Source organism: Ursus arctos, unplaced genomic scaffold, assembly GCF_023065955.2.
Source record: "Ursus arctos isolate Adak ecotype North America unplaced genomic scaffold, UrsArc2.0 scaffold_31, whole genome shotgun sequence".
NCBI lineage: Eukaryota > Metazoa > Chordata > Mammalia > Carnivora > Ursidae > Ursus > Ursus arctos.
This window is the reverse complement of record NW_026622997.1, coordinates 15,001,320-15,016,058: the sequence shown is the minus strand read 5'-3', so window position 1 is coordinate 15,016,058 and position 14,739 is coordinate 15,001,320. Positions and strand designations below refer to the sequence as shown.

The window sequence follows — 14,739 nt, the reverse complement described above, 5'->3', positions numbered from 1 at the left end:
TGGAGGAGATAATGCTAAGTGAAATAAGTCAAGCAGAGAAAGACAACTATCATATGATTTCTCTCATCTATGGAACATAAGAACTAGGTTGATCGGTAGGGGAAGAAAGGGATAAAGAAAGGGGGGGGTAATCAGAAGGGGGAATGAAACATGAGAGACTATGGACTATGAGAAACAAACTGAGGACTTCAGAGGGGAGGGGGGTGGGGGAATGGGATAGACCGGTGATGGGTAGTAAGGAGGGCACGTATTGCATGGTGCACTGGGTGTTATACACAACTAATGAATCATCAAGCCTTACATCGGAAACCAGGAATGTACTGTATGGTGACTAACATAATATAATAAAAAATCATTAAAAAAAAAAAAAAAAAAAAAAAAAAAAAAAAAAAAAAAAAAAAAAAAAAGAATACCAAGTGGAGGGGCGCCTGGGTGGCTCAGTCGGTTAAGTGTCTGCCTTCGGTTCAAATCATGATTCAGGGTCCTGGGATCGAGTTCCGCATCGGGCTCCCTGCTCAGCAAGGGAGCCTGCTTCTCCTTCTCCCTCTCCCTCTGCTGCTCCCCCTGCTTGTGCTCTCTCACCCTCTCTGTCAAATAAATAAATAAAATCCATAAATAAATAAATAAATAAACAAATAAATACCAAGTGGATTGGGCTAAGTCTAACTTTTGATTTAGAACTAAAAGACTCTTTTCTACTGAAAGGCTGTAAGTCTTAAAACTTAAACACATATCAAAATAAACACCTCTAAAATCTCTGCATGAAGCTGATTAAAAACTATGCTTACCAATCAAAAACTTATGTGTTGTTTTTAAAATACGAAGCTTAAATTTACCTCCTGTACCTAAAAAGGGTATTTTTAAAAACATAATCTCCCCTAAATGTGACCCAAATCAAGAAGTATGCTTCTTAAGAAATCAAAAAAGCTGGGAATGAAATTTGGAATTTCAACAGTCGCTTGTCTTGATGATGTTCCACTAGTATTTTTTAAGATTTTATTTCAGAGGTTTTAAACTTCATTTTGGGCAAGAACTTGATGATATATCATCTTACAGTAAAATCTTCTAAGTCAGTGAATAAAACATGTAAACAAAGTTGCTGGACCTAGAAACATATTGATAAAGATCTGTTCCACAAATCCGTTTGACAGAAGCAAACATACTTGAGGTGATATAATTTATTACTTCCTCCGAAGCAGGACAGTCTCTAGACTTATTTGTGACGGAAACGAAGTGAACTGAAGAGTCTGTTCAAACATAACGCAGTGAATGGCTGCTTCTTGACCATTAGGCCAGAGCTCAGGTTCTGTCAGGTCCCTGCCCTGTGCGCCTTGAAGGCAGTTGTGGTCATCCACAGGGATGCTTTGTGCCTGAAGCTCCAATCAAGTGTTGAGGGTTTAATGTTTTTTGATCTCCCTGGAAACCTCTGCAAAGGGTCCCACTACTGGGATGGCGCTTAACCAAGATGCTGTTGTGTATCATTGAGTGACACTGATATCCTTGCTCTGGAAAAAGCTACAAGCTGTGAATGTTGGTAAAAACCAACACATCCAAAAAACCAAACCAAACTAAAACAACAACAAAACAAAACAAAACAAAAAAACCCAACACATTCACACATATTCTTGCTTCTGTGGAAAATCTACTTACGTGGTGATATAGAGTGGTTTTCTTTGTTTAGACTGGAAACTGTTTGTTTAAGGAACTGGTTTCTTCAGTGATACCAGCTTTTATTTTATACTAAACTTTTGCTTTAAAAATGAAGTGGAAAGAAAGCCAGCAAAATATTAAACGGTAAACATAGAAAGATAATATTTATTTTCTCCTTTTAAACTTGCCTGTGTTTTCTAATTGGTTTATATTTGCAAAAGTGAAAATAAATGTTAATTGTTTAAAAAGATTTTATTTATTTATTTGACAGAGAGAGCGAGAGAGCACAAGCAGGGGGAGCAGCAGAGGGAGAGGGAGAAGCAGGCTCCCCGCTGAGCAGGGGGCAGGAGGGGGGGTGCGGTTCAATCCCAGGATTCTGTTATCATGACCTGAGCTGAACACGGACACTTAAATGACTGAGCCACCCTGGCACCCCAAATGTTAATTTTTTAAAATAAAATTTTAAGTGCTTCTAACGCAAAGCAGTTGCTCAGAAAAACAAATCCAAGAAGGAATTTATTAAGAATATCTCTATAAAAACATAAGTGAATCAAACCTAAAAGACGTAGCACTTATTAAACTGTACATTCCCCTGGAAAAATGCAAATTCTTTTTCTAGAACATGAGCTGCTAAAGGACAGAATCTGCATCATTCATTTATTCATTCATTCAACAAACATTTATTAAGCATGTACTATGTGCCAGGTACGCTTTTAGATGTTATAAAAACAAAAATGAATAAATCACATGAAATCCCTGCCCTGTGAAGATTATAATCTGGAGGGGATGGAGGAGAAAACAAAACATAAGCAGAATGAAGAATTATATAGTATATTATAAATTGGTACGTGCTAGGAAGAAAAATAAAGCAAGTAGGGTCATTCTTAAAATTATGACCATGTAAAATGCGCTTTGAGTTTACCTAAAATTTGACCATGATCTTATATTATAAGATAGATATATATCTTATATACATTGATATTTATATATATAGATCTTATATACATTGATAAATATATATGTTTATATATATTATTTATATAAATTTATATATATATATCTTATGTACATTGATAAATTTCTTTAGAAAATAATTTAATTTAAATCCAAATCATTTGAAGTTACTTCTACAAAGTAACATGTTGCCATTCAATAAAAGGACAATGTAAACCATCAGAACCATCAGAACCATCCCAAATTGAAACTCGAGGAGGCAGTGAGTTCTGTCAGAGGAAGTTCAATCAAAGACTTGCATTTCTAAGATTGCTAAGATTTCACTCAATCCACTGAATCAATCAATCAATGGATCGCTTTTGTGATTGGACACCGTAACACCTACCTGTCTCCACTGTTGTTCCACTTCTCCATCCTACCATCATATCTTACCGGGGCAACTGCAAATGCCTCCTGGCTAGCCTCCCTATTCCCCACTTGTCTCCCTACAATTCATTCCCCACAGAGCGGTCTGAGGAAACATCCATTTACTTACTCAACAAATATTTATCAAGCACCTGGTGTGTGCCAGGTACTGCTCAAGGGAAAAAGATATTGGTGAAAAAATACATAAACCTCTGTTTTCAGGGAGCTTATGTTCTGGGGGGGGGGGGAGGCAGAAAGGAAACAACACAAGCCAGTAACATATATATTAAATGGTGAGAGATGTTAAAAAAGAAAAAAGTAGGGGAGCCTGGGTGGCTCAGTCAGTTGAGCATCTGACTCTTGATTTCAGCTCAGGTCACGATCTCAGGGTCATGAGATTGAGCCCTGTGTTGGGCTCCATGCTCAGCACGGAATATGCTTCTCCCTCTGCCTCTGCTCCTCCCCCAGCTTGTGTTCTCTCTCTCTCAAATAAATATAAATAAATTAATTAATTGACTAAATAGAAAAAAGAGAGCAAATGGGTACGCATGAAGTATTAGCGGTGGGTGGTCAGGATGGTCAGGGAAGACTTCACCGAGATAGCTATTTTTTGGACAAAGACTAAAAGGAAGTGGGGGACTGAGCCGCACAGCTATCTGCGGGATGAGGATTCCAAGAAGGGGGAAAGCCAGAGCACATGCCCAGAGGCAGGAGCATCGTAAGCAACACTGAGAAAGCCAGTGTGGTGAAGCAGAGCAAATAAAGGGAGACTTGTAAGAGATGAAGCCACCCAGAAAGAAAGGTGGCCAGATAAACTTTAAGGCTTTAGAGGTCATGATAAGGACTACAGAACAGAGAGGGGAGCTGTCTCAGAGTTTTAAACAAAGTGATGAAATTGGTCCTGTGTTTTAACAGGATCGCTTGACTGCTGTGAGAATAAACTGGAAGTGAGCAATAATCCAGGTGAGGGCTGAGGTTGGCTTGAATTAGGACAGTGACAGGTGGGGGGGGAGAGTAGTTTAAAATGCAAATCTGATTCAATCACATCTACTAAATTCCCTGCAAAATGAATTTATTTTATGACACACAAAACAAAATCTAAACTCTTCTCCAGACCCACAAGACTCTATGTCATATGGGTCTTGACTCCTTTTCCAACCTTGTCCCATACCGTTCTCCCCCTCTAGCAGATGCCCTTCCTGTCCTTTCCTCTGCCAATACCCATCCTCCTGGTCTTTATACGTCTGTCTCTTTCTGTCATGCAGGTCTTGCCTTACGTGTTTTTTTCAGACAGGACTTCAAGAGTAAGCTTCTTGGAGTCTTGTTCAATATTGTACTCCCCAGTACCTAGAACAGTGCCGGGCACATAGTAGGTGCTCAATAGGGTCTTGTTAAATAATTATACTGCAGATGGATAACTTTATTTTCCCTTCAGCTTCTCAAAAAATAGCACAGACATAGATAGACTGATAGATAGATGATGATAGATGATAGATAGATAGATAGATAGATAGATAGATAGATGATAGATAAGGAGGAAATGATACCACTGATGATGCTTCCATAGGAAATAGGACATAGCTGTACATACTGCACCACTCTCATTTTATAAAATCCAAACACAATCGGGACCATAATAACTGCCAAGTTACCTCTACACTTACTTCGGAGGAGAGTTATTTTCCCCCTATAAAGGCTAATTCTTCCTCCAGCCCCAGCCCATCTCCACAGCCCCACTCCCTACTCGAGGTTCTTGCTCAGTTACTCCTCCCACTCATATGTCTCCATTGTCTCTCGCTACCAGCTATGCCCCCAACCTTCTAAACATCCTGAAATCTTCCTTTTTGAAGAAGCATCTCTTTTCTACCTCTATTGACCAGTTCATCCCCTTTCCCTTTCTTCACAATAAAACTATTTTCAACTTCTCGTACCTCGTACACTAGCCAACCCACTCCAGTCTCGCCTCCCTTTCATTAAAATAATGAATGAATGAATGAATGAATGATTAATGATATTGTTAATTGTAACGGTCATGATGGATATTAAGGACTGACTAGTCCGAGCTGGGCAGTATTCAAGTTCCCCTAACAACTTTCAAAGTTATGCATCATTAGCCCATTTCACAGCAAAGAACATGAGCATCAGAGATACTAAGTACTTTGCCCAGAGAAAAAGAATAACCATGGTCAGTAAAAGGTGGTAGGGAGATTTTAAAAAAGTTTACCTAACTTTAACCAAATCACCTGTCCCTGCTGAAATTTTCATCCCTGAGGTCATCAACAAATTCTAAATAACAATTCTAATGAACACATTTTATCGCATTAGCAAGCTGTGTCCTATAGTATCAGAGAAGCCTAATGAAGAAAGGCTATTTTTGGGGGCTAGGAATGCTTAAAAATTTTTCCATATAAATTAATGGTAATTGTTTCTTTGCTTTATGCCATTTTGGCTTACAAATTTTCATAGGAGTGCTCTACTCTTGGATAGCAGGGGGAACCTGTATTGTGGTTCATATTATTAACTCCATAAATTATTAATAATAATTATTAATAACCGTTATTTTACCCCGAGAATATTTTTTATGTTTATACATGCATCAGTTTCTTTGCTCATACTATCTTTTTGCAGCTCAGCCCTTCCTTCTGGGATTACATTCCTTCTTCCTAAAGTACAGTTTCTAGAAATCCTTTCAAAGTAGGTGCATTATAATAGGCCTCATTTTTTAAAAAATCTGAGAATGTATCTATTTGCTGGTACTCTTGAAAAATAGTTTTCTTAGGTACGATTCTAGTTTGACAGTTATTTCTTCTCATTACTTTGAAGGGAAATGTTCGTTAGTTTCATTTTCACTTGAGGGACAATTTTTTTTTAAGATTTATTTATTTAATTTTAGAGAAAGAGCAAGAGCGCCAGCAGGGGGAGGGGCAGAGGGAGAGAGAGAGAATCTCAAGCGACTCCCTACTGAGTGCGGAGCCAAATGTAGGGCTTGATCTCCTGACCCTGAGATCAGGACCTGAGCCAAAATCAAGAGTTGGGCAGAGCCACCCAGGCACCCCTTAAGGGGGAATTTTCATGTCATCTTTCAGTTTTCATTTTTAATATGGACAGGTGTGCTGTCAGTCTATTGCTCTTCCTTCCTAGGTCATTTCTCTTCTCCTTGGCTGCTCTTACGTTTGTCTTGTCTTTGGCATTCTGCAGTTTCGCTAATTTGTGCCTTGATGTGACTACCTTTTAACTTGCCCTGCTTGGCCTTCATTGTGCCTTCTTTATCTGTGGACTTGTATCTTTAATCGATTGTAGAAAGTACTCAGCCATGATTTTGCAAAAATTGCCTCTCCTCCAATCTCTTTATTCTCTACTTCTTAGACTCTGCTTAGACATACATTAGAGTTCCTTGTTCTTTCCATCTTGTCTCTGAGTCTGTCATTAACATCTCCTATTTCATGTCTTTGTGCTACATGCTGAGTGATTGCTGCAGATTTTTTGCCAGTTCCTCAATTCTTCCTTTGGTTCTGATATGCTGTTTAACTCATTTGCTTTTTAACAAATGTATGTCAGTAATTATTATGTTCACTTTCAACAGTTTTTTTCTAATATTCCTGGTCAGTTTTTGTCCATTTTTGTGATTCTGTATGCTGTCCTGTATACTTTTACACATAATTATTTTATATTCAAACTGATATCTCCAATTTCTGAAACCCTCAAAAGTCTAAACATATCATTGCTTTTTCCGCTAATTCTCATTTGAGGGGGTTATTTTTTCATGCCGTTATAAGCTGATATTTTGTGAAAAACCTGGGTGCCTAAATTGAAGATGCTTTCTCCAGAGACGATTTGTGTTCTTCTGAGATTTAGATGGCACTACTGCCCTGAGACCATTTTGGCCCCTTCCCAGTTTCTCTGGTTAATTTTCTAGTTTCTGGTTCAGCTCAGCCCCTTGGCCACTGGTCCAGGCTTCGTCTTCTTGTTGCTGTGCTGAAGGTAGATTTGCCTTTGGGCCAGTTCTGCCTTTCATATATGTTTATTGTTCTTGCTCGAGTATCAGGTACCTCTTAGAAGGAGTTGGGAGTGCTTGGAGATCTGTTCTTCCTATTGCAATGAGTTTAAAAACCATGCCTCAAGCATGATGGCGTAGTTTCAAATCAAAAGGGTTCTTCAAAGGATCTAGTCTACTATCATATCCTCTTCTTGTTTTCCTCCTTGCTGCTGCTTCTTTTTTTTAACCTACTGTTTTCAGTCCAAAATATCTTTTTTTTTCCAGGAATCTCCTGCTACTTCTCTGAATTTCCTTTTTCAGTCCTTCACTCTCCCACATCTCCATTTTTCTTCCCCATGCTTTAAAGTATTTAAAGAGTTTTCCAGAATTCCAGTTCTCCTTTCTTCTTAGTTTATCTCATCCACACCCTTGGACTTCAGCTATGGTTCCAGTATTTCCAGCTCTTCCAACCTTAAATTATAAATCTGTTTCAATATATCCTCTCATAACCTCCATTTGGATTTTCCTCAAACTCAAAATTTGCACAACTGGCCTTATGATTTCTCCCATATTGCACCTACAACTCTGCTTCTCTTCCAATGTTTCTCAGTTTAGTTTCAGACACCACTGTCTACCACTCACCTAAGCCAGATGGGCCTGTCAATATTAACTCCTAAATATCCCTTAAATTCCGTCCTTTTCTCTTCTGTTTCCATCATCACTGCTGTAGTTGGATCCTCATCATTTCTTCCTGATCAATTGCCATCACCTGCTTTTCTTTCTCTTGCCTCCAGATTCTTTGCTGAAATTTGCCCTACCCACTGCTGCTTTTGTGATCTTTCTGAAATGCGGATATGAACACGTCACTCCTCTGTGGAAAATTCTTCATTAGTTACCCCTTTAATGCATGGTAAGTCCTAGGCTTCATAACTGGGCATGTAAGAGCTCCATGATGTAATTTAAAAGCTTTTTGCTTCTCTGCCTATTTTTCTTTATACTGCAAGAGGGCCATGAGCATATCTGTCTTGTTGACTTTGGCATTATCCTAATGCCAAGCCCAGGGTTGATATCTCATAGATAATTACTAAATGGATACATCGCTGCCTCATCTCTCATACTTCTGATTCATGGACCCTTCTTGCTAGCCAATCTGGACATTTTTTTGCAGTAACACAAGTTTGTCCTCCTCTCACAATTCTAGACTAGTTACTGTTTACTTATTTATTTACACAAACACATTAGTTTATCTTGGAATGACCACTAATGCTCTGATACTTTGTAGGTTCTCTGAATTAGTAAGTAACAAATTTAGAAGTGCAGCCTAGGAGGTAACACATACCTGAACAGTTGACTGATACAAGGGACTGCAATCCAAGAGCAATTTTCCCCCAGGTGCTATATGCATAAGCAAATACAAGGATAGCCAAACATGTATCTTTCTTCTGCCCTTTCCAAGTCTGCAAACCAGATTTAACTAATCAAATTCTTTTGTAGGATGAATCCAAACAAAAGTAAAACAGAATAAAGGGCAAACAAATCAACTTCCTACAAAAAAACTGTAAAGGTAACCAAGACTTTCTCAAGCCCCAAATAGAGCACCAGCTCTAGAGACGCCCAGGTGTTAAAGGAAGCCCTTCCCCGAGGGAGGCGGGGCTTGCAGGACGGGGCGGATTTGTCCGGGATGACCACGCCCCCTGTGGGCGGGGTGTAAGCAGGCAGGAAGCGCAGAAGCCTGCGCACCCCCCCGCCGTTTCCTAGGAGACGAAACACACAAGACGCCAGAGCTTCACAAGGGAGCGAGAGAGGTAAGCGGCCCGTGCAGGGCAGGTAATCCCGAGCGGGCTGCGGGGCCGCCACCCTCTGTCCGATCCAGCTCGAGCCTGTCCTGCGAGGCCCGCCCGGCATGTCCCCTCGGCGCCCCGACCTACTAGGGCCAACCTCCGCGGAGAGAAGGGGCCTGGACACTGGTAGGGGAAGGGACCGGAGGGAGAAGGACCCGAGGGGCGGGGGCGGGGGCGTAGCGGGGGGAGGGTCCTTCTGCGCCTACTTCTTTCCTTGCTCTCCCCAGGTCCCTTGGACCACTTTTCCGCGCTCCTTGATGGCGGGGTAGATTCCGGGTGTAAGGAAGGAAGACAACAGGCATCCCTCAGTGTGAGGACCCCCGACCCCGAACCTCTCCGTTTTGATTCCCCTACGCCCCCCTCCCCGCCTCCACCGCTCGCTCTACTGCCGGGGCTGGAGGGGAAACTACCTCAGGAGTGAGAACAGGAGTGAGACACGGGATCGCGTCTCGGGAAGGCAGCGGAATTGAGTTCAGAACTACTACAAAATAAAAAAGGAAGGAAAAGGAAGGAAAAGAAAGAAAACTGGGTCTAAATTCCGTCCTCATTCGTGCATCCCAAATGACTCCCAGCGGAATCCCGGAGCAGGGTGGCCCTGGGGGGCGCCCAGCAGTGCCCCGCCAAGCCGGCTGCAGGTGTGCCAGGGGATCACTCGCCGGCTGCGGCCGGACACCAGGGCCCCGGGGACCACCGCTTTCCCGCACACCAGTAGGACCCCGGCCCCAGGAGTCTTTTAAAGGGCCCTAGTTTGCGAAAAAAGAAGAGAGAGTCGGCGTGATGAAAACTTTCTTACCGCAGATAACAAATTTTAATTTAGGGACAGAGTCGGGAGGGGGCAGGGAAGTGGGGAGCAATAAAACTGAATTTTAGGAGCTTGAAATTTCAATTCTAAAGGAGATTAATTATATTTAGATAATCATTTCAAATGAGCAGATATCTGACCTATGATAACGAAATTCTCTGAGCCAAAGTAACAAATTACTCTCCAGCCTTCAGACTTCCCTTTACGTCCGCCGGCCCCCAATTCACCGAAGCATTTGGGGAAGGGAGAACCCCCACCCCAAGGCGGCCACCTATCTGCCTATGCAAATTTGGCCTTGCGCAAGGATGTTTGATCTCTTCCTTGGGGTGTTTTTTTATTTTGTTTAGTTTAAAAATAATGTGTGAACGTTAGCACAAAGCACAATGCCGTTATTTTTTTAAACGCGAAATCTTTGTTGTCCCACTGTGAAAGCTCTCCTTTCAATCTTTGTAAACATATGTCTTGGTTACTTTGAAACCTTTTTTTTTGTTTTGCTCTTAAACTTAGTGATTTTTAAAACGTCATTATTTTTTAAACAAACGTTAATGTCAGCGTTGGAGTGATATCTTACAGTAGGTTCTGCAAAGACAAATTGAAGATTTCCAAAGGTTATCTGTTCAGTGATTGGCAGACACAAGTTTTACCCTCCATTTGCCCTCTGTGTTAATCTTCTTTAATCCTAAATCCCTGTTAGCTGGCAGAAGCTACTGAGAATACAGCTTAAGTTTACAGTAATTGTGCACTTAAATACACAGTAATTGTGCACTTATATAAAAAGAAGAAAAATATAATGGGAGAGAAATTATAAGGGTATCTATTTAATGTAGGTCTATAATTGAGCCTCTAATTCTTTCTTTAAATCGAAATATAAGGTTTGTTTAGCTACAGGAAAGTCACTAAATATTGTAGCTTAATTGTAGAAAATTCCAAGTTCCTAACAGTTCTGTTAAATTAAAGATCATAGTTGTATTACTTTTACTTGTGTTCTGCCTTGTTGCATATATATACATATATATGGAAATATATATACAGTTGACCCTTGAACAATGCAGGGATTAGAGGTGTGAACCTCCACATGGTAGAAAATTCTAGTGTAATTTTAAAAAAATTTTTTAAAGATTTTATTTATTCGACAGAGAGAGTGAAAGAGAGAGAGGGAGAGAGAGAGGGAACACAGGCAGGGGGAGTGGGAGAGGGAGAAGCAGGCTTCCAGCTGAGCAGGGAGCCAGATGTGGGCTCTATCCCAGGACCCTGGGATCATGACCTGGGCCGAAGGCAGACACTTAACAACTGAGCCACGCAGGCGCCCCTCCAGTGTAATTTTTGACTCACCAAAAACCTAATAGCCCACTGTCAACCAGAAACCTTACTGATGACATAAACTGTTAATGAACACATATTTTGTATGCGTATTGTATACTGTTTTCTTCCAACAAAGTAAGCTAGACAAAAGAACATGTTATTAAGAAAATCAGAAAGAAAATACATTTACAGTACTGTACGGTATTGATTGGAAAAAATCTGCATATAAGTGACTTGTACAGTTCAAACCCACGTTGTTCAAGAGTCAACTGTAGAGATGGAAATACTCACATACATAAGAAGTCATGTTAATACATCTCTGGCAGAATTTGTCTTCCGTAGATCGACAGAGAAGAATAAATGTAACCTGTAGAGAAATATTATTGTGTATGAACTGGGGACCTGTAAGCAACCTATGTTTTCTTAACTTACATCTGTTGCTTTTGACTAGTCATTAGCTTTGGAGCTTGCTATGGTACACTGATTAAAAGCTGTTTATGTGCCATCAGTGAGTAGAAATACGGGAATAATGATTAAAAAGAAAAAAACTCTTCACCTTGATATCTGTGCCTCTTTACACGAGGCCATTGTCTGTATTTTTTCTTTTTTTTTTTTTTTTAAGATTTTATTTCTTTATTTGACAGAGGGAGAGAGAGCACAAGTAGGGGGAGCAGCAGGCAGAGGGAGAGGGAGAGAGAGAAACAGGCTCCCTGATGTGGGGTTCGATCCCAGGACCCTGAGATCATGACCTGAGCCAAAGGCAGGCGCTTAACGGCTGAACCATGCAGATGCCCCTGTTGCCTTTATATTTTCAAGGAGAATACGGGGACAACTGAAATGGTCGGCTCCTAACCCTGGAAAACGATCTGTTTTGTACTTAACATGACTCAAAAGAGGCCTCTCTAAGGTTTTTGTTTGGGAGTATATATAAACTTGTTTTACTTAAAGGTTAGGTAGGGCTTAAACTGGACAGATTCTCTGAGAGCTACAAATCAGACATTTTTAAAATCTGTGTCATATCCATAATTTTCATCACTCCACCCTGTAAATGACAGAAGCTGAGAAATGGCTGTGCCCCGTTGCTTATTCCTGAATGTAAGTAGACCCTATTCTGTAGCCACCCTCACTTGAGACTGTGTTTCCAGTGTTTATTTGGAAAGTGGTTGGTTAGGCTTGGCGTGAAGTTTCTACAGTTCCCACTCCAAAAATGGTTGGGTTTCCAGGCCAATGCAGAAAGTCATCAATGAGTGAATGATCTGTAGTGCTAATAATGGTGGTGGTTGATGGTCTTAATAATGGAAGATAAAGAGGAAATTAATTCCACTTTTGGAAGTTAAGTCACTGCAAGGTAAAATTGTGACTATTGTTTCTTGCACCCTCTCACCTCTGCATTTCTGTTCCCACCTGGGCAGCTCTCTCTTTCATTCCCTTTTCAAGCAGTATGTCCTTTTCCAGAACTGCCTACATTCTTCCTGCCAATCAGACCCTCAGTGCTTGTCCTCAATTACATTATTAACATGAAAGAAAAGATGATGTTATTACCCCATTGAATTTCTGAATTAAGAAATTAATTTTCATCAAGGGAGCTCCTACTTTCTTTCTTTCCCTCCACTGTTTCTGGCCTATTATTTTTACAGTGTCCTTCTGGCTATAGAGCCAGGTGCAGCCTCAGTGTCTAGTAGGGTAGGGAGCACTACTTGCAATTTCCATTTGGTCAGGAGCATCTTGGTATTTTAGGGTAGGGAATTGGGTTAGGAATCTTAAAGTGGAGGTGGGGGTGGGCAGTTTCCATTGTGGGGCAGACTGCATGGTTTTGAAGCAAAGCGGGGGTGGGGGAGTTCCTTTAGCTGCATCAGTGATTGTGAAAGCCAGTAAGAATGGGTTGTTTAGAAGCTGGGGACTACCCTACAAAAAATAAGCAGCCTCAAACCTAATGCAAGTACTAGACTGACTCCATCATTGATTGTCTGATTGATTATAGATACGTTATATTATAGATTACAAACCTACTGACACGAACACTCTGGCCTTATGGATAAATATATTCTCTATATTGTTACTTAGCCAGAAGGGATCAGTAAATCTATAGAGAGCACTTTTCCATAAAAGGGAGGTGTACGTCACCTCAAGTAAGATAAGCTAGAAAAGACGACAAACAATTTAACATGTTGATAACAAATTGCAAAATACTGACTTAATAAAATTCTAAATAAGAATAAATACATTTTAGTCTCTATTTTATTTAATCATAACACATAGTACAAAACAAACAACCCAGAGGTGCCCAGCTGGCTCAGTGGGAAGAGCATGTGACTCAAGAGTCGTGGGGTTATGAGTTCAAGCCCCATGTTGGATGTAGTGATTGCTTAAAAATAAAATCTTAAAAAAAAACCAAAAGATTTTTCAAAAATATATTTCCTTATGCAGATAAAGAAAACAATTAAGAAAAGCAAATACATGTTTGGGTCAGGAACCATGCGGAAGGAGTGCTGACTTCCTTTCTATAAATGCCTTACTATTTTGATTCCTTGTGTATGTATAATTACAAAAAATTCCATTTTCAGGCAAATGGGGAATCATTTGCTGGCATCTGTTAAGACCATCTGCTCAGACTTAAGCTGAAAAAGAACTCCTAAATAGATACGGAATCTACTATTGTGATCTTTTTTAAGATCCTGGCCACCATTAGCACAGCCTAAATTAATTCACACATGACTTTCAAGGGGGTATTATCTATATGAAGTAAAACAAATGATACTCTAATACACCCCCACCCTGTTACTTCAAAGTCCCACAGGTTCTTTCCCCCTTTCCTATGGACAAATACATTCCCCATAACAGGAAACAACATAGTTTTATTGTCCTTCCCTGCACTTTTGCTTCTTCCTCCTGAAAGCCTACTCCTGGAAGTCTTAGGTACTTTGACGACCACACTATATCCTGTGGGCCCTAAATTTCTGCATATAATAGAGAAATGATTTCTATGATTTTATTTTGTGGAAATGAAACAGTGCTACAGTGAAAGAAAAGTAATCTTTGAAAGAAGCATCAAATTATAAAAGGCATTTTAAAACAATTTTAATGGTGCCAAGCATTTTGTTACCACCTGCAACTCAGCATAAAGCCTTGTAACAGAATGACAGAGATTTTTATTTTTTTTATTTATTTATTTTTATAATGATTTTTTATTATATTATGTTAGTCACCATACAGTATGACAGAGATTTTTAAAAGCAATATAAGAATGAAATGAGAAGCAGTTCCTTGAAACAGAACTAAGATGGAACAAAGGGAGGAAACTACTGAACGTCGTAATGGAATACACAGTAAAGCCAGCACTTTATTTTGTTTTTCTTTAACTGCAGTAATAAAATCAAAACCTACTGAAATCTGTACCCTTCTAATATATACGAATCCACAGTCCCTGATCTGTAGTTTCAAAATTCACAAAGCTCTGAAAAATGAACACTTTAAAATAAATTTGTACGACATTGCAACGTAACGCAGCCTGAATGATGTAATGCCAGTGTAGCCTTCCTTTATTTTACTGAGTGAACTTTTCGTACAGTGTTCTGCAGCTACATGAAGATGCTGCCTGGGAGGGGTTACATAATATGCTATGTCCTCCATAATACTTTTCTAAAATGTACAGATTCCTGGATCCCAAACACAACTGGCCCAGGAGTTTCACATAAGGGACCATGGGCCAAATTAAATGTAATGCAAAAAGTGATTCAAAGAATGGATATAGTATAGTCTGATTTTCCAATTTATATTTATATTATATTATATTATTATAATTATGCTCA

The 14,739-nt window shown here is 39.9% G+C and overlaps 3 protein-coding genes across 7 annotated transcripts in view; 1 reads left to right on the top strand and 2 right to left on the bottom strand.

The window, feature by feature from the left end:
• SYCP2L (synaptonemal complex protein 2 like) overlaps positions 1-11,241 on the bottom strand; it is a 147,764-nt gene extending 136,523 nt beyond the window's left edge. The window contains exon 1 of the mRNA XM_026511485.4: positions 11,222-11,241. Within this exon, the coding sequence (XP_026367270.3) occupies positions 11,222-11,227 (6 nt within the window). The 5' untranslated portion in view covers positions 11,228-11,241. The remainder of the gene's footprint in view (positions 1-11,221) is intronic.
• LOC113264443 (transmembrane protein 14C) overlaps positions 1-14,739 on the bottom strand; it is a 100,223-nt gene that overhangs the window by 19,123 nt on the left and 66,361 nt on the right. Inside the window, exon 6 of one of the 5 annotated variants that reach the window (XM_057305086.1) lies at positions 9,612-11,297. The exons of 3 other annotated variants lie outside the window; for them this stretch is intronic. In XM_057305086.1, coding sequence (XP_057161069.1) covers positions 11,234-11,297 — 64 coding nt within the window. In that variant the 3' untranslated portion in view covers positions 9,612-11,233. Of the gene's footprint in view, positions 1-9,611; positions 11,298-14,739 lie in introns of those variants that run through there. One more of the 5 variants, XM_057305087.1, reaches the window with a different exon arrangement.
• Positions 8,697-14,739, top strand: part of MAK (male germ cell associated kinase) — a 55,519-nt gene continuing 49,476 nt past the window's right edge. The window contains exon 1 of the mRNA XM_026511483.4: positions 8,697-8,790. The gene's annotated coding sequence lies outside the window, so the exon portion shown is untranslated. The remainder of the gene's footprint in view (positions 8,791-14,739) is intronic.